The 24947-nt window shown below is 36.7% G+C and overlaps 1 protein-coding gene across 3 annotated transcripts in view; it reads left to right on the forward strand.

The window, feature by feature from the left end:
- The window catches only part of Cul5 (cullin 5), a 227103-nt gene that overhangs the window by 197146 nt on the left and 5010 nt on the right, over nt 1-24947 (forward strand). For all 3 annotated transcript variants that reach the window (XM_090379738.1, XM_090379737.1, XM_090379739.1), the window contains 3 exons: nt 2167-2328; nt 6330-6448; nt 21218-21341. In XM_090379738.1, the coding sequence (XP_090235864.1) occupies nt 2167-2328; nt 6330-6448; nt 21218-21341 (405 nt within the window). The remainder of the gene's footprint in view (nt 1-2166; nt 2329-6329; nt 6449-21217; nt 21342-24947) is intronic.

The following is a 24947-nucleotide window of genomic DNA, read 5'->3' on the forward strand; positions in this document are numbered from 1 at the left end:
AAAAAAAAACGAAAAAAATTCATTTTGCAATTTTTTTCATTAAATTAATTTTTTACTTAATTTTTAATTGTATTAAATTTATTTTTAATTGTGTTCATTTGATTTTTAATTATTGTTAATTATTTCTTACTGTAATGTGAGATTTTCGATTTTTTAAATTATTTTCGTTTTAATTTCTGGAGTGTATCATACGGGTATTCTACGCATCATAATGAGGTAAACTTCTCTTATTCTTTTACAAATATTAAAGAATGTTTATTCTTCATCATCATCGACTAAATGTACACTTGTTGATGGTTCGTCACTCATTGTTGGCTCAGCGCTCGTTGGTCTGTTGGAAGCACAAGGAATCGTCTTCTTCAGAAATGCTTCAAGATTCATTTGTTACCAAGACAGTCTTCTCTTTTCTTTATAAATTTCATGATAGCACAGATAAGCATTTTTTAAATCTGTAGCAACTTTTCTAGTGCACTCAAAATTTGAATCTTGTGACTCAAATCTCAATTGCTTTTTCTATGTGCTGAAAAGCTTCGTCAAGCCCCTTGAGAGTGAAGGAACAAACAGGAGTTTCAGCTGTTAAATCTTCTTCCTCTGCTTCTTTACATTTTGCCATTCGAAGGAGGTAGTCTTCATTTGTGTGCCTGAAGCAGATCGGTGATGTCAGTTGCAGAAACCTCAAGCTGCAATTGGTTAGCAAGATTAATGACAGCTTCTGTTTCATTTTGTATGATCTCTGCTGGTTCTTGAAATCCTTCAATAAACTGATGACAGGGTTTATTCCTCCAAACACCCTTCATGTTCTTCTCTGTAATTTCGTCCCAGGCTCGTTTTATTATTTTGATTGCATCCAAAATATGGAATCCTTCCCAAATTTTTTAAGAGTTGGACCTCCCTCCTTATCTCTGCCTGGACAAACAAATGCACACACAATAGTACTGTATTGTATAGCCATGCATGTTGTTTGAAATGCCATATTTATGAATGTTTAGAATTTATTTATTGCAATTAATGTTCATATTTTTGAATTTTGTTGATACTTGAAAAAAAAACAAAAAAAAAACTCATAAAGTGGGAACTTTAAGTTTTTGTATGTTTTTTTATTCAAATTGAATGAGAAAGCAACTAGACAAGGTCATCAGTGCCAAAGTTTCAAAAACCAGAAAATTTAGGTTTGAATGTTCCTAAATTGAAAGGTTATGAAATGTAGTCAGTCACTCAGTTAAATTTTTCTGGATGGGACTTCTTGTCTTTATTTCACTTAGTTAAGGTTCAGTTACAGTTATGCACACATTGTTGATTACAAAAGTTTGACTGCAAAGTTCAATATTTCGAATTCCTATGCAAGGAAGTTGAAGACTTACAAAATTGGGGAAACTAGTCCTGTTAAAGTGTACGTTGTTGTTGCTAATTTATTGAGATAAGTTACACTAGTGGACAAATTATATATCAACAACGGTTTATATATATACACAAATGATAGTGACTTAAGTGATATCTAGTGCACTTATCTGTCACTCCTATTGCAAGTAGCAGCTTTCATAATTCTTAAAAGATCAGTTCTTCTATCTGCCGTTAGACATTCTATGAGGTGAATCAGTTTTCCAAAGTACTAAATCACCTCTGCAAAAGGTATTAGTAATACTAGTCCACTGTTTATAAGCATACACAATGCTTTATATACTACATACTGGATAGATGCTTTAGAAAACAATAATAAGCTAAACAGTTAAAAACTATTCACCATTATTTAAAAAATATATATATATAAAATAGAAACATCTAGTTTCAATCCAGCAGAAACAAATTGTTTCTGTTGGATTGGAAAGATCCATCTTGCTATCTCAGAATTATCCAGCTCTATAAAAATATTGTAGTAAGGGTTAAAGTTACACCCCTACTACCTTTACTGTGAATTTTGATGTAAACTTAGTTGAGCTGTAGACTAAAACATTATAAAATAATAAATATAAGGGAAGAGTATTTATGATTCATTGTGAAAGTGGAGTTATGCGAAATACTTGCTTCATTGTGTATTTTGGCCAGATTTTGATCCAATTAAATTTAGATTGAATTTACTCAGGTTGTCTTTTATGATGCATTTTAATAATTTTCTTTTGCTATTAAAAACTATTCACAGTGACTCTTATTCTTTTTTGTTTTTTTTAGATTACTTTTAGTAATATAGTGGGAAAATTTGATTTAGATGTAACAACTTTTCAAATGGCTGTGCTGTTTGCGTGGAATCAGCGTCCTAATGACAAGATCTCATTTGAAAATCTTCGTTTAGCTACAGAACTTCCTGATGCAGAATTGCGGAGGACGTTGTGGGTAAATACACTTATTTTTATATTCATTTTAAAATATATTATTTAATTCAATTATATTATGTTTTAACTATAGATGAAGAAGATAATTCCTAGTTATTGTTTTCGTCACTCCAGTATAATATAAAATTATTCTTTATGGACCCTGTATTGGCTGCATTTTTTTTTTATTACGCAACGTGGAGAGTGAATTATGATAAATTCATCAGACTTGTGGTCTCATAGGAAACCTATGGAAGATATTTCGAGGTGTTTATGTAAATATGAAAAAGTGTAGGAAAAACATTATTGTTTTACTAAGAAAATTATTCTCTGACCTCAGAATCACAAGACTGCTAATTTTAAACAGAATATATTTGATATATTTTATGCTATCCCTTTATGTGGTGTCGAATAAGAATTCCAAAATATTCCTTTCAGTTAATGTAGCGTATAGCATAAAATACAGATGAGTCGGAGTTTGCTTTTGGTTATCTGAAAACAATGATTTCCACATCTAGGGTGACAACTAAAGTGAAAATCAATTTAACCAAGTAGTATACAGAACTCAAGGGTGTTGCTTAGACTGCTCATTACTTCAGGAAAACATTTGGGTAAACTGAGCTCACAAGAAAAGACCATTCTTGTGATTGTGTGCAAGTTTGCAAGGTGCCTCCGTAGCCAGGTGGGAAGGAGCAGCAGTGCGCAGCACACACTTTTTGATTAGACCGGGGTTCGAGCCTGTCACCACCAAATACGGAGGATGCGGAAAGGTCAGGAAATGACCACCGCATATCCCGGAGCAATATGGCCTTAGTTGCTAATGCTCCTAAAAACCAAATAACAACAACAGCAAGTTTGCAAAAGGAAGTGTGTGCAATCTCCAAGAGCTTTATCTTCACCTAACAAGATCACAATAAAGGAAAGTTTAAAAAAAAAAAACCAGTCCCAGTAAGCCACAAAGTGACTATCTGGAGCTAGGAATTTCTGGGACTATTCTCAGTAGAATAACAGAGGTTTAAAAATTCAAGATTTACCAATATATACTTTTTTTTTTCATGTAAGGGACCAAAGAAGTGTGCACATATATATGCAGTATCGACAGGTTATGTCTGTATATGTACAGGTCTCTTGAACCTACAGAGACATGCTGCCATCTAACTGTGTTTACAAGTAATAGTCATTTTTACATTTGAAATAGTTTCAAAAGTTAGCACAGGAAGTTGTGGCACTTTTAAAGTCATTTTGAGGCAGTGTGGACTTAAACAAGCTGAAATGAAATTTTCTGTAATTTGGATTGAGAAGTTGATAATTCTGAATTGCACAATATGTATATAAACAGAGGCTATTACTGGAAAACAAAAATAGGCAACGATGAATATTTATAATTTTATGAAATTTTGATTTTATTTTTGATGGTAATAAATCCACTGTAATATTCAGCTATAAAGTCAAAATAGAGAGAAACTAATATTTAAATACATGTATTATATGCAAATAGTTTTAAAATTTTTACAAACTTCCAAGTTCCTCAAAAAAAAAAAATTCACTATGGGTCACATGCATACAGTCCAGAAACCCACTCAAAAAATAGTTAATGATGATGATTCTGAGTGCAAATTGGAATTTGAAGAAATATTCAAAAAAAAAGTGCAAAGAACAGCCAGCCTGGAATGACATTGTGCCACTTTTATTTCCATAGTGATATTCCCATTGACACTAGTCTTCTCTTTTTTTTTTTTTCCGTTCCAGAACCACTTTAAAGTGTTTTTCATCAGTATAAATGTCAGTTGCTTATTCTGTATGTCAGTTAGCACAGATCCTGTCAGTCACTGGTGTACTAAAAGTACTTTGGATGACTGTATAAAATGTAAACATTTTATACAGTCATCTAAGTTGCACAGTAATTTAAAGTGTTACATACATAATTCTCTGTATACACAATGATTCAAATACACTCGTAGTCATAAAGTTCCCATGCTGTGAATTTTCCTGTGGATGCAGAAAAGGTTACACAGAAAGAAATTTTAGTCCAAAACCTCACCACCAGAGTAATGAAGAAAGTTTGTTGCTCAACTTAGAATAGATAAGTACTGTTAGATGTGGTTCCTTTCCATGACCACAATTTGCTGAAAATGAAAAACTTCTCAGCAGTCGAGTATTGCATGTGACATTTGCCATATATCAACATAGATGTATAGATAGTTAGCACAGATCCTGTCCTTCAGATAATCTTAGTCAAAAGTCTGTGTTAGTGTGTCAGTGGTTCAAATTGGAGAAACAAGCAATTATAACATTAGAAATTCGTAACTTAGTACTGTTAGTGAAATTTCCTTACAGTGTGAATCCTTACGTTAGTCATATATAGAGAAATGTGAGGTCTGTTCAATAAAGAATGATCGTAATTTTTTTTTTTTTTTTTTTTTTAACAACATACCATCCATATTTTGATGGTCCTTTTCAAAGTAATCCCCATTTGATGAAATGCACTTACTCCAATGTTTCTGCCATTCTTTGAAAACATGGTGGAAACTACTTTTTTACATGCATTTGAGAATTGCCTCCAATGTCTTTACAGCTTCTTCTGATGACTGTAAATGTTTTCCTCACAGCTCTTTCTTTAACTTTGTGTGTGTGGGGGGGGGGGTATCACAGGGTGCACAGTCAGGGCTGTAGGGCAGATATGACAATATGAGCAATGTGAAGTTTCACATTGTCTTGATGCAGCATCCACCCACTTGTGGTCGTTTGCAATAAATGTGATCCCACAAATTGTGCGGTATAGTTCTGTAGTAAGGTCCCATAACAGTCATATGATATGGCACAACATGCTGGTAAACCATTCCTTGAATATCAGAAAAGAGATGACCATAACCTTTCCTGGAGAAGCCGTAACTTTTGCTTTTTTTTCTGTGTTGATGATATCATAGACTTCCAAACAGAGTTTGTTGCTTACACTCTGGGTTTCAGTGTTGAAGCTATATCTCATCTGCCATTATCACCTTGTGTAGAACCATCTTCAGTAACCATCCGCTGCAGCTCCTGACAAACCTCCATGCAAGTTTGAGACTACTCACTCAGGTGTGAGTAGTCTCTTGGAATCCAGTATTAACAACCACATGTCGTATGCAACTGGTCATGGAAAATACTGTGTGCGCTTCCTACTGATGTTCTCAACGTCTCTACCAAGTTGCCTTACTGTTATCAACCATAGTGATGCTGCTTGGTTTAGTGTTAAATTCTGCAGCTCAGCTAGAATTAGCAAGCACTATGGTTGTTCATGAAAAATTATGATCATTCTTTTTTGAACAGTCCTCATGTGTGTAAACATGGTCTGAAGGCATCATCACTGCAGTGCTGAAATGGCCTTGTCATGGTACTGCTTACCTGTGACAAAGCGTGTGACAGAACCTGTTGGAAGGATACTTTCAGAACAGTTGGGGCTAATAAAATACTCAGCTGTCAAACTACACCATATAGTCACTTTAAGTGAATGCAGTAATTGTGGATTGCATGCAAATTGGTTATTGCCTAAATCTGACAGTTGTGAGTCTTCGCTGTTCCACTCAAGTGGAAATAAGTCTGATAACACCGTAGCCAAGGCCATGCATTTCCCACCCATTGTGGAGCATTCTTTGCAAAGACCGGTTGTAATGACAAAACATTTCTTAGTGCTTTTTATGTGCAGTCCAGGGTTCTCCTTGCCAGAGTCTTTCTCCTACTGTATCCTGCTGCCTCCCCGAGGCAGTGGACAGAAACACAGGGTCCCATTAGGGGCCCTGGCAGCTAAATGCTGGAGGAGGAAGAGACCTACATAACCGAACACTACATACATCAACTTACACAAATACTTACACAGTCTCTCATTTACATAGTTTGTAGTGCATTACAAATCATACTTCACAGTTTGTACAGGGACCAGAACTATATATTTGGTGCTTATTGTTAGAATTTGAGTATTTATTTTCTGGACAGTAATTTACTAGACAAGGGCTATAAAATACCTCTCTCTTTCTCCCTTCATAGTCTTTAGTTGCCTTTCCGAAGCTAAAGAGGCAAGTCCTTGTTTGTGAACCAGATGCCAAGTCTCCTAAAGACTTTGATGACAGTACATTATTTTGGGTCAATCAAGATTTTGCTGTGATGTAAGTGACTGAAATGTGTAAATAACTTTAGCAAAATTTTTTGCATTAAAAGCTCTAAAAAATATTTCTTGCATCTTCTTCTTACCCATAGATTATTAGCCTCTTCTATTAAGATTTCTAAGTTCTCATCCTTATGAAAATTTTAGTTAATACTTAAAGTTTTAAATATAAATCTCATGTCTGTTCTAGGTAATTACTTAAAAGGTAGCAACCTAAAATATTTAATAGGCAAAAACAAAGTCTGCTAAAAAAAAAAGTCTTTTATATGACTTTCTAATTTTGAAGCTACCACCATGAGTTTCATCAGTGCTACACTGCAGATAACTTAGTTTTCTTTTCCTATTTAAAGAAGTGTGGGCAAGTGTTACTACCTTTTTAATTAGTTTGTGTTTTTGGTTTCAAGTTTTAAATTGTGCTATTAGTGCTTGTGATGCACAGTTTTTTTATAATATAAGAGAGCCATACTTTTAAATGGCTGTTTGAATTTTAAAGTGGCTATGGAGTTTTCAATGGTAAAAAGTAATAAAACAATAAATAAGAATGAGCAGACACATAACTAGTAAAATGTTTGTACTAAGTATATGTTTGCTTATTATTTTTTTTAATTTCTTTTTTAAAACCATTTTTTAAAATTCAAACGGCAAATGCTGTAAATACAGAATAAATACATATTTACAGCATAAATTTAAAGTTCCATTTTTGAAACTTTAAATGCAAATTTCTTTTTTCCACTGACAAATAGGTGAGGTCTTCCACTTTCTGTCAGTGATAGATCTTTGTTCAAAATCCAATTGGCTAAGTAATAGGACTAAAAGAGATAGAGTACAAAGAAATTACTCATTTATTACTCTTTTACTACCTGTTATAAATTTGATGATTAATTATATCATATTATATATTGCATAAATATTTAATATACCCAAGTTATCTTAATATGGGAAGTTGAATTATAGTTTTAAAAAGATAAAATGAATTTAAGAGGTAAATGTGTAACTGTCTACAAATGTAATCTAACAGGCAAAAATGACACTTGTTTGCTATAGCGATAAGGTAAAATATGAAACAGCCATCATATTTGCTTTGATGATGTTGATATTTTTGTTTGGGTGTTTTCCTTCTCCAAAATTTTCCATTAAATTTCTAATATTAATAAACAGTTGATCCGCAAGACTACAGCCAGCCAATTCACAGACTGCAGCTGTCTATATTTTATTGGATATACTTACAGTCACACCAAAAAAACAGTTCAAATTAATTACATTATGTAAAAAATTTTCAAAAAGGTTTTATATATCTGCATTTCTTGGTATTTCTTTATGAAGTTTATGGGTATGCTGATTCCAAATGTGACTATAATATTTGCATAGCATCAATGGTTTGCCCAGAAATGAAATAAGAGTAAATATGGAATATTAATCTTCACTATAAGTAAACAAAATAAAAAATCAATAAGTAAAAACCCTCCTTGGGATTAATAAAAAAAGATTCCAAAAAATTTACATTTGAACATCAGTCTTTTGTGATTGAATGGGAGCATCTTGAACCAAGGACCAGATACAATTGCCCATCATAGCTTAATCCCATCTTCCATATTACCACTTCTCCATTGACTGAATGTCCTTGTAGAATCTTTCCCCCTGTTCTTCACTAACATTGCCCAGATTTGTTCTGAAAAAATCCATTTGACAGGTGCAAGTAATGGAGCTTGATTGACATTTTGTTACCCATTTTTCCATAATTTTCAGTTAACTTGTCAAGGAGAAATGACTGCCAGACATTTTGGTCAACATCAGTCATTTTGTCTTCTAGTTCTTGAAGCCAAAAGGCTGCTAACTGGTGGACTAATAAATATGCACCTTTCACTTTTACATCACAGTTTTGGAAACAGATTATATCTGCTTGAAGGTATCACTCTGCAGATACAGTGCTTTAAAAAATTGTTTGACCAAGTCCAGCTTGATATGGGGTGGTGGAAGCAAGGCTTTGTTTCTTGCAACCAGGAGATTGTACATGCCAGGCTGCAACTCAGTTCTGGCAGATAATTCCCTTCTCCTTTAGTGCTAATCTACTGCCCTGCTATCCCACAGGTAGGAAAGCAAGGGAACTTGGTGAAATCACTTTTCAAACCCAGAAGGAACTCCAGCATCTTGAAGCCCCCCAAACATCCCATCTGTATTGTCATACTTGATCTTCTCTAACACATTTTACATTTCCATAGCCTTCTTTAATATGAACAAGAATAGATGGGTGTATATTCTCATTATAAAGTAACATAGCTTTCAAACTTTTACTTCAGCATTCTATGAAAAAGACAACTCTTCTGGAGTGTGACTAATATCAGATTATTGATAAAGACTAACCAGATCCAAACTTCAGCACAGGGTGTCTGCAGTAATGTTAAAAACATGCATAAGTAACGTGTCTTTTTCTATACATGGAAATTATGAAGCTGAGATCCAGTGGAATTCCCCTCTTTTAAATGAGACACCAGGAGTTCTGCATTAGATTTGGTTAGACCCAATTCCTGATGATTAGGAAAATGTGGCATTTTACTTCTCAGATGTAATCTCAGTTATCCTGTTCACCAGATTCATCATCCATTTCTGAAAACTAATCTGGTAGATGGATCAGGAATTGGCCCATCTTCATTGTGTGGCACCCAACGTACCACCTCTACTGAGGTGGTATGTTGGAATACATTACTTTGGTATATTCCCCCATACAAAAGTAGCACTCATCATGCTGGTGTGGAAGCTCTCTCCATGTTTGAGATATAATGAAAGGCATGCACTTACAACTACCACAACTCCATCCCTCTGATGTTGACTTACTACCACAGCAGAAATGAAATGGCCACATCCTGTCTTGATCATCCATGGCATTCCAAAATAGGCTTCGTGTGAACTGAAAAACTTGGTGTCACCAACAATCTTATACTTCATATGCTTTGGACCTATATAATAAACACAAACAAGCAGAAAATGAATGAGTCCAGAGATAACTTACACTTTTATATGTAGCCATAGCAAACTGCTAAAAAAAACAAAAAAATAAACCAGTAATACTACAGGCTCTTATACAGTCAGACCATGCATAACTCGAGTTCGATTAACACGTTTTTCAGTTAACGCTATTTGAAAAAAATTATACCACTTTTCACTTTACACGATGCAAATTTCCAGTTAACGCGATCTTTTTTTTTTTATGCGATAGTTGAAAAAAGATTTGAATCTCACGTTAAGCTTACCACGAGTCGGATGGGCAATAAACAAACGTTTGCCTGCTGCCCCCCTCGGTGTGTTCCATCAACCATCGGAAGAAGATGTGCTACTTGTTTGTCTCCTGCTAATAAAGTCAATGCACACTTGCATTTAAAAATTCAGATTTTTAAATGAGCCAGATGAAAATGTTACCGTGAAAGAGATAACGGTAAAAAAACTAGATGAAATCTTTCATATCACAGAGAACCTCAAACAAAAGGTTTGATGTTCTCTGCTATATTTATTTTGCCAGGGCCCAGAGAAAATTGTTGTCGGCTATTGGAAATTGATCGATGAAAAGAGAAAGTCAACACTGTTCAAATATTTCCGCAACAGTCATTTCTTCATTGTGTATTTTATGTCAGAGGTTCCCAAACTTTCTCGGTTCATGGCACCCTTAGTGTATCAGTAATTTTTTCAAGGCGCACCCAGACCAAAAGAAATACCTAACAGTTCCGTTTAGTAGTTAGGTCCAAACAACTTAATAAGAAATGTTGAAACTGTCAACTACCTTGAGCTAGTAGTTTGTGCGGTGTCCGACAGATGTCAAGTATCACTGTGTTTCCCTTGAAAATTTAAAATATTCTGCAGCGCACAGTTTTTTATCAGTAATTTTTTCAAGGCGCACCCAGACCAAAAGAAATACCTAACAGTTCCGTTTAGTAGTTAGGTCCAAACAACTTAATAAGAAATGTTGAAACTGTCAACTACCTTGAGCTAGTAGTTTGTGCGGTGTCCGACAGATGTCAAGTATCACTGTGTTTCCCTTGAAAATTTAAAATATTCCGCAGCGCACAGTTTAGGAACCACTGTTTTATGCAATAAACATTTAACAGATATTTATTTAAAGTATACCCAGTAAAATAAAATAAAATAAAATATTTCCAGAAGCTTTCGGAACTCGTGTCCCTTTCTCAACTGACAGAATTTTTTTTTTTTTTTTTTTTTTGAATACATTACAAGCAAACTGTGGCACGTTACTCATTCGTCATTGTTGTAACACGGACGTGTGCTGCCTTGCGCCAGTGATCATCCATCAATAAAACGGTTGTCTCCAGGATTGGATGTATACGCATGCCTTTCTGGCGATTTAATGCCTTAGGGTTGTTCATTATGTTTAGTGACTCTAGCCATAGGCGGTGGCGAAAGTGTCGCGCGTGGTCCACTATCTCAAAGTCGCGCTTGGGGTCAAGATCGTGGTTGGTAGCCCAAAAATGTTCTGCAAGCGCGGACTGGTCAGTTTCGGCAAGCCGGATTGCTCTGTCGTGTTCCGTGAGGCGATCCTGGAGACGTCTCGATGTCTCACCTACGTAGCAACTGTTACAGGCCCTACAGGTGATACGGTACACTACATTGCTGCGTAAGACAGGTGTGACAGGGGTCTTCACACTGGAGACAAGTGAACGTAGGTTCCTACCTGGTAATTGTACACATTTTATGTTGTAACTTCTCAGGATCTTCGAGATACGTCCTGACACTCCTGGATAGTACGGAATGTAGGCGGATGATATGCCGACTTGCTTCGGAGGTCTTGGGTTGGAAGTAAGTTCTTGTGCCTGTAACAAGCATCTGTTTAGTACATGGGATGGATAACCGCATCTGGTTAAGTCCGCCTTCACACGGGAGATCTCGTTACGTCTAATTGTGTCGGTGCTGGAATGGCTCCAGGCCCTGGAGAACAGGGTGCGGGCAGTGCTATTGAGATGGCTTGGAGCGTGGCCGGACCCGTAGTTGGTGAATTGACCGCACCACATGGGTTTGCGATATACTGAGGTCTCTAGATGTGGGCCTACGCGATGCACTAGCACGTCCAGAAACGGGAGCGAACCGTCCACCTCTGATTCTACGGTAAACTTGATGAAATTGGATAGAGAGTTGAGGTATTCTAGTAGTACCGTTTCAGAACCACGTGGTATTATGGTAAAAATATCGTCGACATATCTACACCACGTTGTAATAGGTGTAGGTGGGTTCTGGTGTATCTGCTTCTCCAGATCTTCCATGGCGATGTTAGCTACTACGGAACTGACAGGGGCACCCATAGCAGTGCCATGTACTTGTTTGTAGAGTGAGTCTTCAAAGGTGAAGATGCTGCTAGAGAGGCATAGGTTGAGGGCGGTACAGATGTCATCAGTGGATAGTGACGTCCTGGATTGGAGGCTTAAGTCGCTCTCAAGGAGCCTTCTGGCGCAGTGCACGGCCTGTTGGACGGGAATCGAGGTGAATAAAGAAACCACGTCAAATGATGCCATGACAGAGTTATCAGGGATTGAAATGTCCTTAATGGTGTTAATGAATTCACTGCTGTTTTTAACGGTGTGAGATGTATTACCTATAAGAGGCGAGAGGAGGCTCGCGATGTGTTTGGACAGTTCATACGTTGGGGCACTGCAGCAAGACACTATAGGTCTGAGAGGAATACCCGGTTTATGGATCTTTGGTAATCCGTAGAATTGTGGTAGTTGGCAGCCAGTAGCACGCAGAAGATGGTGAGTCGCGGTCGGGATCTTCTTATCTTTAAGCCATGCGTGGACAAGTTTATTAACATTTGCTTCCAGACGTTTCAAGACTTTAACGGGAGGATCAGGTAGAGGTTCATATACGTTAGGATCGAGTAATAGGGCCAAGGCTTTCTCTCGGTAGGCTGATCGGTCCAGCACAACAGTCCGGCGCCCTTTATCCGCAGGAAGTACAACGATGGAGTTGTCTTTTCTTATAGATGACAGGGCGGCACGTTGGCGGTGGTTGAGGTTTGAGCACGTTTTTCGAGTGTTGCGGAGGACTGCGGCAGTCTTGAATCGGATCTCGTTGGCAGTTTCTTCGGGAAGGTTGGTAATACTGGCTTCTATGCCCATAGCGAGCTGTGTGATGGGAGGTTTCGATGGTATAACGGCGAATTTCATACCGTTTGATAAAACACTCAGCTGCTCGTTGGACAGTTGTTTGTTACTTAGATTCAAGACGAAAGAAGTCGTGTCGTCTGAACGAGTGTTCGTCTTTAAGGAGTTAGTTTCTATGCTCAAGTTTATGAACTTGCGCTGTTGGCGTAAACGGTAGGTATCCGAGGTCTGACTAGCCCGATGGCAGATGGTATGTATAAGGTTTGTAAATACCTTATATTCTAGTAGTACCGGGCGCCGGACTGTTGTGCTGGACCGATCAGCCTACCGAGAGAAAGCCTTGGCCCTATTACTCGATCCTAACGTATATGAACCTCTACCTGATCCTCCCGTTAAAGTCTTGAAACGTCTGGAAGCAAATGTTAATAAACTTGTCCACGCATGGCTTAAAGATAAGAAGATCCCGACCGCGACTCACCATCTTCTGCGTGCTACTGGCTGCCAACTACCACAATTCTACGGATTACCAAAGATCCATAAACCGGGTATTCCTCTCAGACCTATAGTGTCTTGCTGCAGTGCCCCAACGTATGAACTGTCCAAACACATCGCGAGCCTCCTCTCGCCTCTTATAGGTAATACATCTCACACCGTTAAAAACAGCAGTGAATTCATTAACACCATTAAGGACATTTCAATCCCTGATAACTCTGTCATGGCATCATTTGACGTGGTTTCTTTATTCACCTCGATTCCCGTCCAACAGGCCGTGCACTGCGCCAGAAGGCTCCTTGAGAGCGACTTAAGCCTCCAATCCAGGACGTCACTATCCACTGATGACATCTGTACCGCCCTCAACCTATGCCTCTCTAGCAGCATCTTCACCTTTGAAGACTCACTCTACAAACAAGTACATGGCACTGCTATGGGTGCCCCTGTCAGTTCCGTAGTAGCTAACATCGCCATGGAAGATCTGGAGAAGCAGATACACCAGAACCCACCTACACCTATTACAACGTGGTGTAGATATGTCGACGATATTTTTACCATAATACCACGTGGTTCTGAAACGGTACTACTAGAATACCTCAACTCTCTATCCAATTTCATCAAGTTTACCGTAGAATCAGAGGTGGACGGTTCGCTCCCGTTTCTGGACGTGCTAGTGCATCGCGTAGGCCCACATCTAGAGACCTCAGTATATCGCAAACCCATGTGGTGCGGTCAATTCACCAACTACGGGTCCGGCCACGCTCCAAGCCATCTCAATAGCACTGCCCGCACCCTGTTCTCCAGGGCCTGGAGCCATTCCAGCACCGACACAATTAGACGTAACGAGATCTCCCGTGTGAAGGCGGACTTAACCAGATGCGGTTATCCATCCCATGTACTAAACAGATGCTTGTTACAGGCACAAGAACTTACTTCCAACCCAAGACCTCCGAAGCAAGTCGGCATATCATCCGCCTACATTCCGTACTATCCAGGAGTGTCAGGACGTATCTCGAAGATCCTGAGAAGTTACAACATAAAATGTGTACAATTACCAGGTAGGAACCTACGTTCACTTGTCTCCAGTGTGAAGACCCCTGTCACACCTGTCTTACGCAGCAATGTAGTGTACCGTATCACCTGTAGGGCCTGTAACAGTTGCTACGTAGGTGAGACATCGAGACGTCTCCAGGATCGCCTCACGGAACACGACAGAGCAATCCGGCTTGCCGAAACTGACCAGTCCGCGCTTGCAGAACATTTTTGGGCTACCAACCACGATCTTGACCCCAAGCGCGACTTTGAGATAGTGGACCACGCGCGACACTTTCGCCACCGCCTATGGCTAGAGTCACTAAACATAATGAACAACCCTAAGGCATTAAATCGCCAGAAAGGCATGCGTATACATCCAATCCTGGAGACAACCGTTTTATTGATGGATGATCACTGGCGCAAGGCAGCACACGTCCGTGTTACAACAATGACGAATGAGTAACGTGCCACAGTTTGCTTGTAATGTATTCAAAAAAATTCTGTCAGTTGAGAAAGGGACACGAGTTCCGAAAGCTTCTGGAAATATTTTATTTTATTTTATTTTACTGGGTATACTTTAAATAAATATCTGTTAAACTATGGACCCCAGTACTCCAGGCCCATTTGTCACAATAAACATTTAATTCCATAATTATTTTCATTATCTTTTACATTGTATACAGTTAAAAAGTTATTTAAAAGGTATTTTTAAAATTCTTTATGGACATTCCAGAAGGTCAAGGACCAATTATAATTTTTCCTATTGATTATTATATTCAATTAATGCATTTCCGTTTTACGCGATGCGCGCGTGGGACGAATTAATCGCGTTAATCGAAGCCATCCTGTATTACATATGTAATATATATAAATGTTGATAAAAATATAACTTTCAATTGCTGTCAAAATACTGACACCAGAGAAAACTAATGACATTGGGTTCAGCAAACAAAATACATATAAGGAACAGTTAAATAAGACAAAACTGTTGTTCTGGTTACATAGTGCTATCAGAATTTTAATGAACATTTGAGAATAAAATGGGGAATCTCTCTCTCTCTCTCTCTCTCTCAACATAATCACGGATAACTCTCTATACTAATTAGTATAGAGTATTTATAGAGATTATAGAGTAGTATAGTATATTTTTATGATTAACTAGAGCTTAATTGAATTGAATTAATTGGAGCTGATAACTTTCATACAGCAAGATGTACTGCCTGCTGAGCACATACATAAACTGTGATACTGTTAGCCCATTTTTAAAATTGCTTTAGTTATGATAATGAAGTGCTTGAGCTGCTGATCATGGATCTGCATTCTAAAAATTCTCAAAGTTGTAGAAAGTATTGGTATAGCCCATGTGTGATACCAGCTAAATCTCAAAGTCCTCAATCCAGTACATCAAGGTGTTGGTAACATATTGTGCACTAGCAGGTGGCTGCATTCAGTTTCTGCCTTCATAATGCAGGACCCACAATTATCAGATTGAAAAGAGAGGTATGTGGGTATGTTCATTATATAGACATAAAATTGTTGAATTTTATGTGATCTCATGATATTAGTTTTACAATTATTTTATTTGAGTGTACGTTATATAAAGTTCCCAGCCTGGTGCAATAAAAAGAACACAAAGTGAAGGAACTCAAAAATGGTGTTATTTTTATTCCAAGTAATCACCACTTCATTCATTGCACTTATTACACCATTCTAAGGTTTCTGAAGAGTCAGCAAAGACATCCAAAGAGATGATCTTCAGTTCAGTGGTTACATTTTTATGTCCTCAACATTCTGAAATTTCTTTCCTTTGATGGCACTTTTTCACCTTAGGAAAGAGGAAGAAGACCACCGGTGCAAGATTGGGAGAATAGGGTGGATGGTTGATCTGTACAATGCCATGTTTCATCAGGTCTTCACAACAAGTGCAGAATGGGCAGAAGCATTGTTTTGCAACAAGAACCAGCTGCCTTTCTCTTGAAATTGTGATCACCTGGGAAGTGAGCTTGAATAGTCTCTGAAGCACTTGTACGTAGAACGCAGCATTGACTCTCTCCCCCTTCAGGTACAAAATCCTTGTGAATTACACCCTGTTTGTGAAAAACAATCAGCATTGTCTTGAACCTGGACTTCTACAAATGAAACTTTTTGGACCTTGGTTACAATTTTGAAATCCACTGCATGCTTTGTCTCTGGGTTGTACTGAAACGCCCAACATGCTTTGTCTCTGGGTTGTACTGAAACACCCAAAAAGTGAAAATACAGTTGAGGAAATTAGGATTGTCATGAAAAGTCTGGATGATGACACTCTTCATTGCTTCTGCTCATCCATGAGGACCACAATTTCCTGAACTTTTGTAACTCTGTTCTCATTTTGGGAGGTTGACAGTGCCCACTTCTTGGGTCATTGCAAAGATCCTCATGTCTGTCTTTTAACCACGTACCATTCAAACACACTAGTATGACTTAATATTTCAGTGCCATAAACAGTTTTTAACGTTTTATGTGTTGCTATTGCAGATTTTCCCAGTTTAAAGTTTTCATGTGTTGTTACTCCATTTCAAAATCGTGACACAGAACATTAATGCTACTAATGAAACTGTTGTTACTGGTTGGTGCCCTTCTGTAAAATCTTTCTACCACCATTTGTTTGTGGAAGTTTGAACAACAACATACCACTTCCATTTATTTTCAAACTCGTTGAATGTGAATACAACAGCATCAGTCTGGGAACTTTATTGCCACGCCTCATGTGTGGGCTTTGAGGAGTATGTAGATATATGTACATTTTCCCAGATTGTTTCAAATAATATTTCAAAATATGTTACAGATCTTCCAGTAAGTGCTGCCATCTCCTACCTGTTTTTTTTTATCTATTTTATTATTACTTTAAGTAATAATTTTATTTTATTTTATTATTACTTTAAGTAATAATAAAATAGATTTAACAATCAGAAAGGGGGGGATTGTACCTATCAGCCATTGTGTCCAATCGTGGCGTATAAATGTCTATAGTTCTCTAGAATTCATATCCTGAAGTTGATGTAGAAGACAGTTTTACATCAAAAAAGAAATAAGTTCTTTTATGAATTTATTTTTCAAATTCTTTTTCACATTTTTATGATTTTTTTTAATTCTGATTTTATTTTTTCTAATAATTTCACACTAATATTAGGCATCCAAGATAAAAACAAAATTAATATTTAAAAGCATTTTTTGTACAAAGTTTTCATTTTTATGAATTTTGAAAATTTCATGGAAAAGACTCACTGCTTACAAGTACTGTGTTGGAGCCCACACAGTACTTGTAAACTCACAAAGGAAAAGAGTAAATGGTAGTGATCACTTATATAGGCCAGTGTATAGTCTGTATTCTCCTAGAGCAGTATCTCTGGATTTTGCTGAGTACTGTGTCAGATTAAAGTGTGTTGCCTTTGTTTACTACTTCTAATTATTAGTGTGACATTGTGAATTCTGTGAAGCTGTTGCTGCTTTCCACTACATTCGCATTAAGGTCTTTGTGTTTATTTCTTCAACTTACTCCTCTTTCTTTTGATTCCATCAACATTCAGTATGAACAAACCCTTCCATCTTTCCAATCATTCACCAGTTTGGTTAAAGACCAAACATGCCAAATGCTGTCAGCTTTTCTTCTTGTTACTTGTTTCTCTATGTTTTTAGTTTACTGATAAAACACTAAAAATCACATGATGAATGTGAGTTACCAGCTCCTGAAATCAGAGTATGCCTTGGATGTTCTGAACAAGAAGGTTTAGGAATCCTAGACCCCTCCCCTGCTGAATTTCCCCAAGGTTGCATTGGCCCTTATGCAAGAATGAGAATTGATAGATCACGCACTAATTAATAGTCTCTCATTATCAACATGAGAAGTCAGTGTCATACCTTATTGCTGCTGTGGAAATCATGCTCCTTATTAGAGTGTGGTTACATGAATTTTTGATATGCTATTTCTGGTTGTTCATGAAGTAATTTATATATCTCTGTAATTTAAGATCAAAATTTATCCCATCTTGTTCTTTAAGACACTATAAAATGTCTCACTAACTCTTTTTTTTTTTTTTTTCCTAACCTAATAATTCTTTCATATACTTTGTTCCTTAACTTTCGAGCACCATTGTATATAAGAAGCTATCACCACTCAGATAGCTGTTTGATGGTTTGACATTACTGCTGTCTCATCAGACAACAGGTAGGTGGCAAGCAGGCAAAACAGCTGACAAGATAAACCAGCTTTGTGAGAGGTACAAAGGGTACTAGGAAAGTTTTGCAATACAGCTTTGTTTATTTAATTTTTTCAAAGTAATTTCCTCTACATTCAATACACCTCTCCATCCTCCGAAACCAATCTTTAAACCAGTTCTGCCAAGTTTCACTAGGGAGTAAAGCACACTCGTTGTCCCAAGCCTGTAGAAGGTCCTCATCACTGGAAAACCGCCTCCCTTTTAGCTTCATTTTCACATGCGGGAACAGTGCAAAGTCGCAGGGAGCAAGGTCTGGACTGTAGGGAGGGTGCTCGAGAAGTTTCAGTCATGTCGTGGTCAAATATTCGGTGCAGGCTTTGGCGCGGTGAGCTGGAGCATTTTCGTGATGGAGGTACCAGGTGTCCATTCTTGACTTTGGCCGCAGGTTCTTCATAGATCCAATGACTTTAGGCAGGCATTGTTCAGTATACCACTTAGCTGTGACTGTCTTCTGCGTGTCCAAAAAGACACGTTCCACAATTCCACTCGATTTGAAAAATACAGCTATCATTTTCTTCTTCACAGATCGGGATTTTCTGACAATTACGGGTGTGTCGTCATCATCAAAGACCCAAACTTTGTTTTGAGCTTTGGTCGGCAGATCGTAATAGTACAGCCAAGTCTCGTCACCTGTCACGATGTTGTTCACATACCGAGATTGTCCCTTATCAAACTTTTTTAACATCTCCCGGCACCAAGTCACACGTCGTGTCATCTGCTCTTCAGTCAGTTGATGCGGCACCCAGAGAGAACAAAGTTTCTTCACGTGCAAATGATCTTGCAGAATCGAACGAATTGCTGGTGCATTTAGGTCCAAAGTATCCTCTATCTGTTGGTAGGTCACTCGCCTGTTTTCGTCAAGCATTTTCCTCACAGCAGTAACGTTTTCCTCCGTAACTGACGTTCGTGGCCTTCCCGGCCTCTCGGAATCCTCCAGAGTGAAATTTCCCCTTTGGAATTCTCTATACCACCTGAATATCGTTGTACGATGTGGACAATCATCATCTAGTGCTAGATGATGATTGTCCAAGAGTCATTTCTTCTAAGCACTGGTCTATGGTTAAACCACGCACGAAATTATACCGCAAAACTGTCCTTATCTCATTTCGTGACCACGATGCCATCGCAAGCACTTTACACTCTCACTACTAATGAATAACTGAGCCCATCGACTTGGCGCGGCGGCTACTATGCACGTATGAACATGTCTCAACATGCAGCAACAAGCAGCTTCCTGTGATTCATTGTTGCGTCATATTGCAAAACTTTCCTAGTACCCTTTGTAATATAGTGTTTACAATTAAAATGAGAAGCAGGCCAAGTGAAAACTGTGTAAACATGTAGAAAAGAGGAATGTTCCCATCTCTTTATTTCTATCGTTCTGTGAAAAAAAAAATGGGGGGACAGTGCAAATCAGCCAATGAACACAATTATACAGGCATAATCCACACAAACTGCACCAACTGGGTTACCATAAGAAGTGATGTACTACATCAAAACTTACAAGGACAAGCAGAAAAAGTTTTGTCAACTCTCATAAAGCTGTTTCATCTTAGATTTGCTGGAAATATTTCACATTTTTTTTATTTGTGCTGTGTTGGTTTACTAATAGTTGTAGTGTTAGCATCCTATTCACTGGAGAAATGGAATTTTTCTGTTAACACAAGTTCAATGTAAAATCATTGTACTTTGTTTTTCATGACATTATAATACAGCAGATTCCAGTTATTTGGGCCACTGGTTAATTGGGGCAGCCCTTTGTTTTGGGCAAATCTTAAAAAACAGAACCCAATCGAGAAAATAGCCAGGGTTTACTTCACTTAATTGGGACAACATGCTATTTAATCAGGGCAGGAGACCGCAGCACCCTATGTTTGTTTCCGACTGAACCACATGGTTCGGTCGGATTTCTAGAGGTCACAACCATAAAACAAAAAAAACATTAGCAGGCACCTGTTTATTGGGCTTTTCTGTTAGTGCAATCTATCATAAATGGATAGTAAACTCGATCTTATTGAATTTGCGACAATACCGACAGCTGGTATTCTCGGGATATTATGGTGAAATGTGTTTACACTTCCATGGAATCTTCAATCTTATAAAAAAATTAATTTTCAGAATCTTCTCTTCATTCCTATTTTTAAAGCTTCGTAACTTGTTACTCTGTTCTCGCTTGCACGTATCATGTTACTTGCAATTTGTGTGTACCGTGTTCTTTGTTATTGATTGCTTATCTTTTACTGTTTTAAATTTTAATCCCCACCCACAATTGTCAATGAACAGAAATATCAACTAGTTAGTATATACATATCACAGTACATATTAATTATTCCAATTATCAGGTATATTCTTCCGATTTTCACGTATCATTTAATTTTTTAATTGGTAAGGTAATAAAGGGTAAATTTATGCTTAATATATCTTTACTTTTATAGCCTGTGGATAATATTCCTCCTATTTTTCGCTAATTAGAATCGCTGCTTAATAGAATTAAAATTCAATTCACAAAGATGACCAGTGCTTACTACACATTGTATAGTGAACAGTACTTTACTATGGTGAGTCCATTGTAACGTGATTTGATTGTACAGTGAACCAGTTGTAAAGGGTGGTCCATTGTATTTTTAACTATTTACGTGAAACTTCGGATAATTGGGGTAACCACTTAATCGGGCCAAAATGCACTAGTCCTGATATTTCCCAAATAACCGGAATCGACTGTATTATAATGTCATTTCATGACATTATAATAATTTCTTTATAATTTTGTTCAATTCATATTTAATAAAATATTTTTAAAATATCACAAATATTAATAATAAATTAAAGACATTATCTTTTTAATGTATTGTTAGCTAATTTTACCATGTTTAATTTTTATAGCAAAAATGGTAGAACACAAAAAAGGGGAAAAGTTAATCTTATAGGACGACTTCAGCTTTCAACAGAGAAAAGTAAAGAAGAGGATAACGAAAGCATAGTACAACTTAGAATATTAAGAACACAGGTAGAGTATTAGTTGATAGTAAAGAATTTTTAAACTATAACATATAATATACAATGTTACCAAAAATATTGGAACACTAATAAACAAGCAAAATTTACTTAAATTGTTGGTGAGGGCAGTATGGTGGCACTCAGGTATAAATTAGCAGGTAGAATTGAAATACAGTTTTGACAAGAGAATTCCTAAAGTGCTTCAGGAATATACAGAAGCAGCTATCATTGCACATATTGTATATAGATAGAGCATTGCACCAACAATGGTTCCATGGACGAACTGCTGTCTACAAACCATGAAAGTTAGTGCCTAGCAATAGTTGCAGTAGTATGACACCTTGAAGAACAAGTCTCTTTAAGAGTGAAAAAGGAGTCTGAAGCACTATTTGATATGTATAGTTTTCATCAAATAAAATTCGGGTGTGGTGCCAACTCAAAAAATGTGTTTTTTGAAAAGATTTGCATTGTCCTCACTGTAGGGGGCAATTCTAATGGTTTGAGTCTATTTTCAGTGTGTGGTGTTGAACTAATATTTTTTTGTGGTTGCACCTTGCAGTAGACGTAACATTGTGACATCCATGATGATGCCATTCTTATAATGCTAATGCAATTTTATGGCATAGGACCTTATGTTTTTCAACAGAACAATGTCTCTGTCACAGCTGAATGTATGACTACTTGGTCTGTGGAGAATAATATGACACCAGTGGACTTGCCTACTCAAAACCTTGATCTGGTTTCACTAGAACAATTTTGGGATGAATTACCAAGGTTTGTGGAGTTTATATATGGAGAACACATCACTTGCCTAATTAAAAATTGTTCTTCTGGTGGAATGTCAAAATATTTCTATTGATAATTGTAGAAAGTTCCACAAAGACTATATGCTATATTTTATGTCACAGGCGGCTTTATGCCATATTGAAATTTGGCCTGTAAACCTTTGTTAATTGTTTTTTTCTCTAATGTACCAATATTATTGGTGACATAAGTGTATGTTCATTTCAGATGAGAAGTACTAAGTTTTTATTTTTATTTGCTGCATTGCAGTTTACCTTTACCTTTACATAAATGTTTACCTTTAGATATAAACAGTACAGCCATTTAGTCTTTAAACATTGTGCAGTATTGTTTTGGGAATATTAAATGAAGATAGATATGCTCTAAGTATTGTAACAGCAAAATGTTTATCCGTTTATTTTATGTTTTGCAGGCCTTGCCAACCCAAATCATTCTGCGGGCCACTAACGAACTACAATTTTCCGCAGGCCACATAAAATAAAAAAAACCTTTTAAAAATGAAAAAATAAAATGCCATAAAAATTTATTTTATTCATTTTTATTATATATCTACATCAGTGAGATATTTGCTTTTCTTTGCAATCACTCAAATTTTTTAAAATCTACTTCAATATTGATAGTTGCACATCTTAAGTGATTTTCCAGATGAAAATCTGGAAAATCACTTAAGATTGAAGCTCGAAATTTACTTTTAATAAATTTCATTTTTGAAAAGAAAGTTTCACAGACATGTGGATCCGAAGGTGCTCACTATTTTTTTTTTTTTTGCAAAAAATTTTTTAATTTAAGATACTTTTCCGCTGTGACATACGTGTTGTAAAAGTTGATTTTTGATGTCATAGCGTAAATGTATTTTTATTCATTGTTGCACTGTAAATCAATTATTTCCAGTTCGAAGAATGGAAGGAGTGGTAGGGATTCGGGGAAGTACAGCTGGTATGGTATGATATTTCTCTTTATTTATCGTGCCTAGTGCAGCTAGTGAATGATTTCCCACTGATGTAGTCAGTAGTGTAAAAATAATCTGGCAGGCCGCAAAAAATAATGTGGCAAGCCACAGGTTGGCCAGGCTTGGTCTAAAAGATAAGTTGTAAATGATTTAAAGCAACTGTGTAGCAACAACTGAATTTTGTTAGTTCAAACTGATAGTTCAGTTATTGAACAGACCTCACATCTCTATCGACAGCACATGGTAAAATTTACACAGATATAAAAAGCACATTTCCACCTTGTATGTGCTAACTGCTTGAAACCAGTTAACATCCCTAAAGGAAAAGAGCTGTTAGAAGTTCTTCTGGTCAGCATCAGGATTAGAATCCAAATTGGTGACAACCACTAAAGCCACTTTATCACCACAGAAACATTTTTCCAGATGTAGATCCATTTTTGATTATTTTGGTTCTTAGAAAAGGTGTCTCATGTTAGTCACACACTCACTACTGTATTTATATCTTAGCCACACACTCACTACTGTATGGATGAGATTTCTTCTCTGCAGCATTATTTATTTTTAAATATTGACAAAAGTAAATATATATGAATTCTTCAAGAGACTTAAACACATTGAAAAAAGTCTGACATCTGTATCAGGTATCTTTTGTATCACAAAAGATTATATTATTCTTTGACTAACCATCTAAAACAGTGCTTCTCAAACTTTTTTGGATCACCGCCCCCTTAAAAAAAGCCCTCGCCAGGGCTTTTTTTAGCCTGCCAATATAAAGTGAAGCTAAATAACTGAAATGAATATTTGTCTGTTTGCCTCCAAAAACGTAAATGCCGCCCTGCATGTATGTGTGTGAATTATGAAGAAAACTACTTAATGCACTTTATTCCTTCTTTGTAAAAAATTACAACTACATAAATAAAGTCAGTTATACTCACTTAAATTAAGTCATAAAAATTAAAGTTAATTACATAAATAAGTCATGATATTAACACAATATAATAGCGTAGCTTAATTTAATTTATTATGGTACTCACCTTTTTATAATCTGCATTGATGTTGGAATAAAATGGATGATAATTTTATTTAAGTTAGTGTGAATAAGTTAGGATTTAAAAACAGAATTAAAATGTGCGCAAGGAAGTAGAAGTGCACGTCTTCGTCTTTGATTGTCAATGTTGAAATTTGAAACAATTCAAGTTATATGGTTGGCAATGGTAGAATGAAAGTAAACGTGTGTATTTTAAGAAGACTAAGTTCCTGTGATGCTCCTGGATACACGTGGGAATCTCAGGTGCATGAGATTCCAGACTGGTGTTATAGGGTAGTTTGGAATTTAATACTTGGAGAGTGGAATGGCAGTGAAACCATTCTATAACCAGGTCTTCATATTGGAAAATTTTAAAACTGGATTTTAATTTGATAATAGGAATGGCTAAATCTACTAAGGGGGTGTGGTTGTGGGATTTAACATGTGTTGCTAATTGCTAATTTTGCCAACATTCTGCCGTTTATTCAAAGGTACCAATATCGCCCTTACATTTTCATCTTATAATAAACTAGGTTCATTATTCAACTCATATAAAGATACACAAAATTACCACATTAGTGACATGAATAATATCATCTACTTAATAAAATGTCAAGATAACTGTAATGCTTGCTACATTGGTAGCACCACCACAAAATATGGTTCTACCAAAACATCAAACACACGTGCGTACTACCACTACAATAGCTTTAGGACAGGACAGTCCAGTACCGAATTAGTAACACATGTTAAATCCCACAACCACACCCCCTTAGTAGATTCAGCCATTCCTATTATCAAATTAAAATCCAGTTTTAAAATTTTCCAATATGAAG

This window comes from Mastigoproctus giganteus, chromosome 8 (genome assembly GCF_048544385.1).
Source record: "Mastigoproctus giganteus isolate SK-2022 chromosome 8, ASM4854438v1, whole genome shotgun sequence".
NCBI classification, from domain to species: Eukaryota; Metazoa; Arthropoda; class Arachnida; order Uropygi; family Thelyphonidae; genus Mastigoproctus; species Mastigoproctus giganteus.